Source organism: Gavialis gangeticus, unplaced genomic scaffold (genome assembly GCF_001723915.1).
Source record: "Gavialis gangeticus isolate Ggan-Ray unplaced genomic scaffold, GavGan_comp1, whole genome shotgun sequence".
In the NCBI taxonomy this organism is placed as follows: Eukaryota; Metazoa; Chordata; order Crocodylia; family Gavialidae; genus Gavialis; species Gavialis gangeticus.
Genome location: NW_017729020.1, coordinates 6,426,490 through 6,428,344, shown reverse-complemented (window position 1 = coordinate 6,428,344; position 1,855 = coordinate 6,426,490). Strand labels below are relative to the sequence as shown.

Here is a 1,855-nt window from a genome sequence, read left to right as displayed (position 1 = left end):
ACACACACACACACACACACACACACACACACACACACACTGAGTGTGCTTTACTGTCACACTGTGTGCTTTACTCAATACACACCCACACACTCTGTGTGCTTTGCTTACTACCCCGACACAGAGCACTTTGCTCACTGCACACAGTGTGCTTTGCACACACACACACACACACACACAGTGTGCTTTGTTCACTACACAGTGCTGTGCTCTCACACACAGAGTGTGGTTTCCTCTCACAGCGTCTTTGCTCAAAGACACACGTGCACACACTCTGTGTTGTTTACCACACACACAGTGTGTGCTTTGCTCGCTACACACAGGCAACCGGCATCGGTTTATAGCAGGCAGATCCTGCCTGACTAACCGGGTCTCTTTTTATGACCCGGTCACAAAGCGCCTGGCTGCAGGGCAGGCAGTAGATATTCTCTACCCAGACTTTCAGAAGCTCTTTGACACGGTGTCGCACCCGGTTCTTACGAGCAAGCCGAGCAGCTGCCACACGAATCTTTTCGTGGTTGGGCGGGTGAAAAACTGGCTCATGGGATGCCCCGAGAGTGGCGGTGGATGGGGCGGTTTCTCCCCGGAGGGATGCGGGCAGTGGTGTCCCCCGAGGCTCGGTCCTCAGAGCAGTGCCGTGTAATATATTTGTGGCGATTTGGACACAGGGGTCGAAAGCACCTTGTCCAAATGTGTGGATGACACAAAACGATGGGGCACAGTAAATGCGCCAGAGGGCAGGGAGCGAATTCGGGCAGATTCGGACAGGCCAGGGAAGTGGGCCATTCAGAACAGGATGCAATTCAACAAAGAGAAATGCAAGGTGCTGCCTCCGGGGAGGACTCTCCAACCCTCCCGTATAGCCAGGGGGGACAGGTCTGAGCACCACGACAATAGAAAGGGACATTGAAGTCCTGGCTGATGCAGACGTGCGGACGAGTTGCCGGTGCGACAAGGCGACAGGTGAGGCTCACCACACACTGTCTTGCGTCAGCAGGTGCCCCGTGAGCAGGTCTAGGGAAGTGATCGTTCCCCTGTACGTGGCATCGGCGAGGCGGCAGATGGGGTACACGTCCAGGTTTGGGTGTCGCGCTTTGAGAGGGATGTGGATCACCTTGAGAGGGTCCTGAGGAGGGCCGCTCGTATGGCGGAGGGCTGGCAGGTAAGACCCTACAAAAACAGATGAAGGGACCCAAATGTCTTCAGCCTCCGCCAGAGAAGGCTGAGAGGCGATCTTGTGGCCGTCTACAAACTCATCGGGGGGGGGTAGCAGGGAATAGGGGCTCCCCTCGGGGTTACCAGGAATCACGGCCACCATAGTTTCATAGTTTCCAGGGTCGGAAAGGACCTGAGCAGATCATCTAGTCCGACCCCCTGCCATGGCAGGAAAGAGTACTGGGGTCAAATGACCCCAGCAAGGTGTTCATCTAACCTCCTCTTAAAAACCCCCAGGGTAGGAGCCTGCACCACCTCTCTTGGAAGTTGGTCCCAGACCCTAGCCGCCCTGACTGTGAAGTAACGCCTACTGATATCTAGCCTGAATCTACCCTCTGCCAGCTTGTGACAGTTATTTCTAGTCACTCCTGGTAGTGCTCGGCAGAATAGTATATTTAAGTAGTTAGATTTAACAAACATCATGCAACTGGTTTATCAAGGCAATAAATAAATAAATTATACGGCTGCAGGTTACTCAGCGCCATCATTAATTTGGAAATTTGATGAATATATATGCCTTCACCCCTTCTGCTCAGTAATTCTGTATGACCATAATGTTATGGTCACCACAAACAGTCTATTCTTGAAAAAGGGGGTTATCACTTCACACTCGGTACTGAGTGTTTCTGTAAGGAGAATC

At 52.7% G+C, this 1,855-nt stretch overlaps 1 protein-coding gene across 1 annotated transcript in view; it reads left to right on the top strand.

The window, feature by feature from the left end:
- The first annotated feature begins 1,061 nt into the window (after positions 1-1,061).
- The window catches only part of LOC109295459 (disintegrin and metalloproteinase domain-containing protein 20-like), a 68,320-nt gene continuing 67,526 nt past the window's right edge, over positions 1,062-1,855 (top strand). The window contains 2 exon segments of the mRNA XM_019514310.1: positions 1,062-1,068; positions 1,071-1,162. Of these exon segments, the coding sequence (XP_019369855.1) occupies positions 1,062-1,068; positions 1,071-1,162 (99 nt within the window).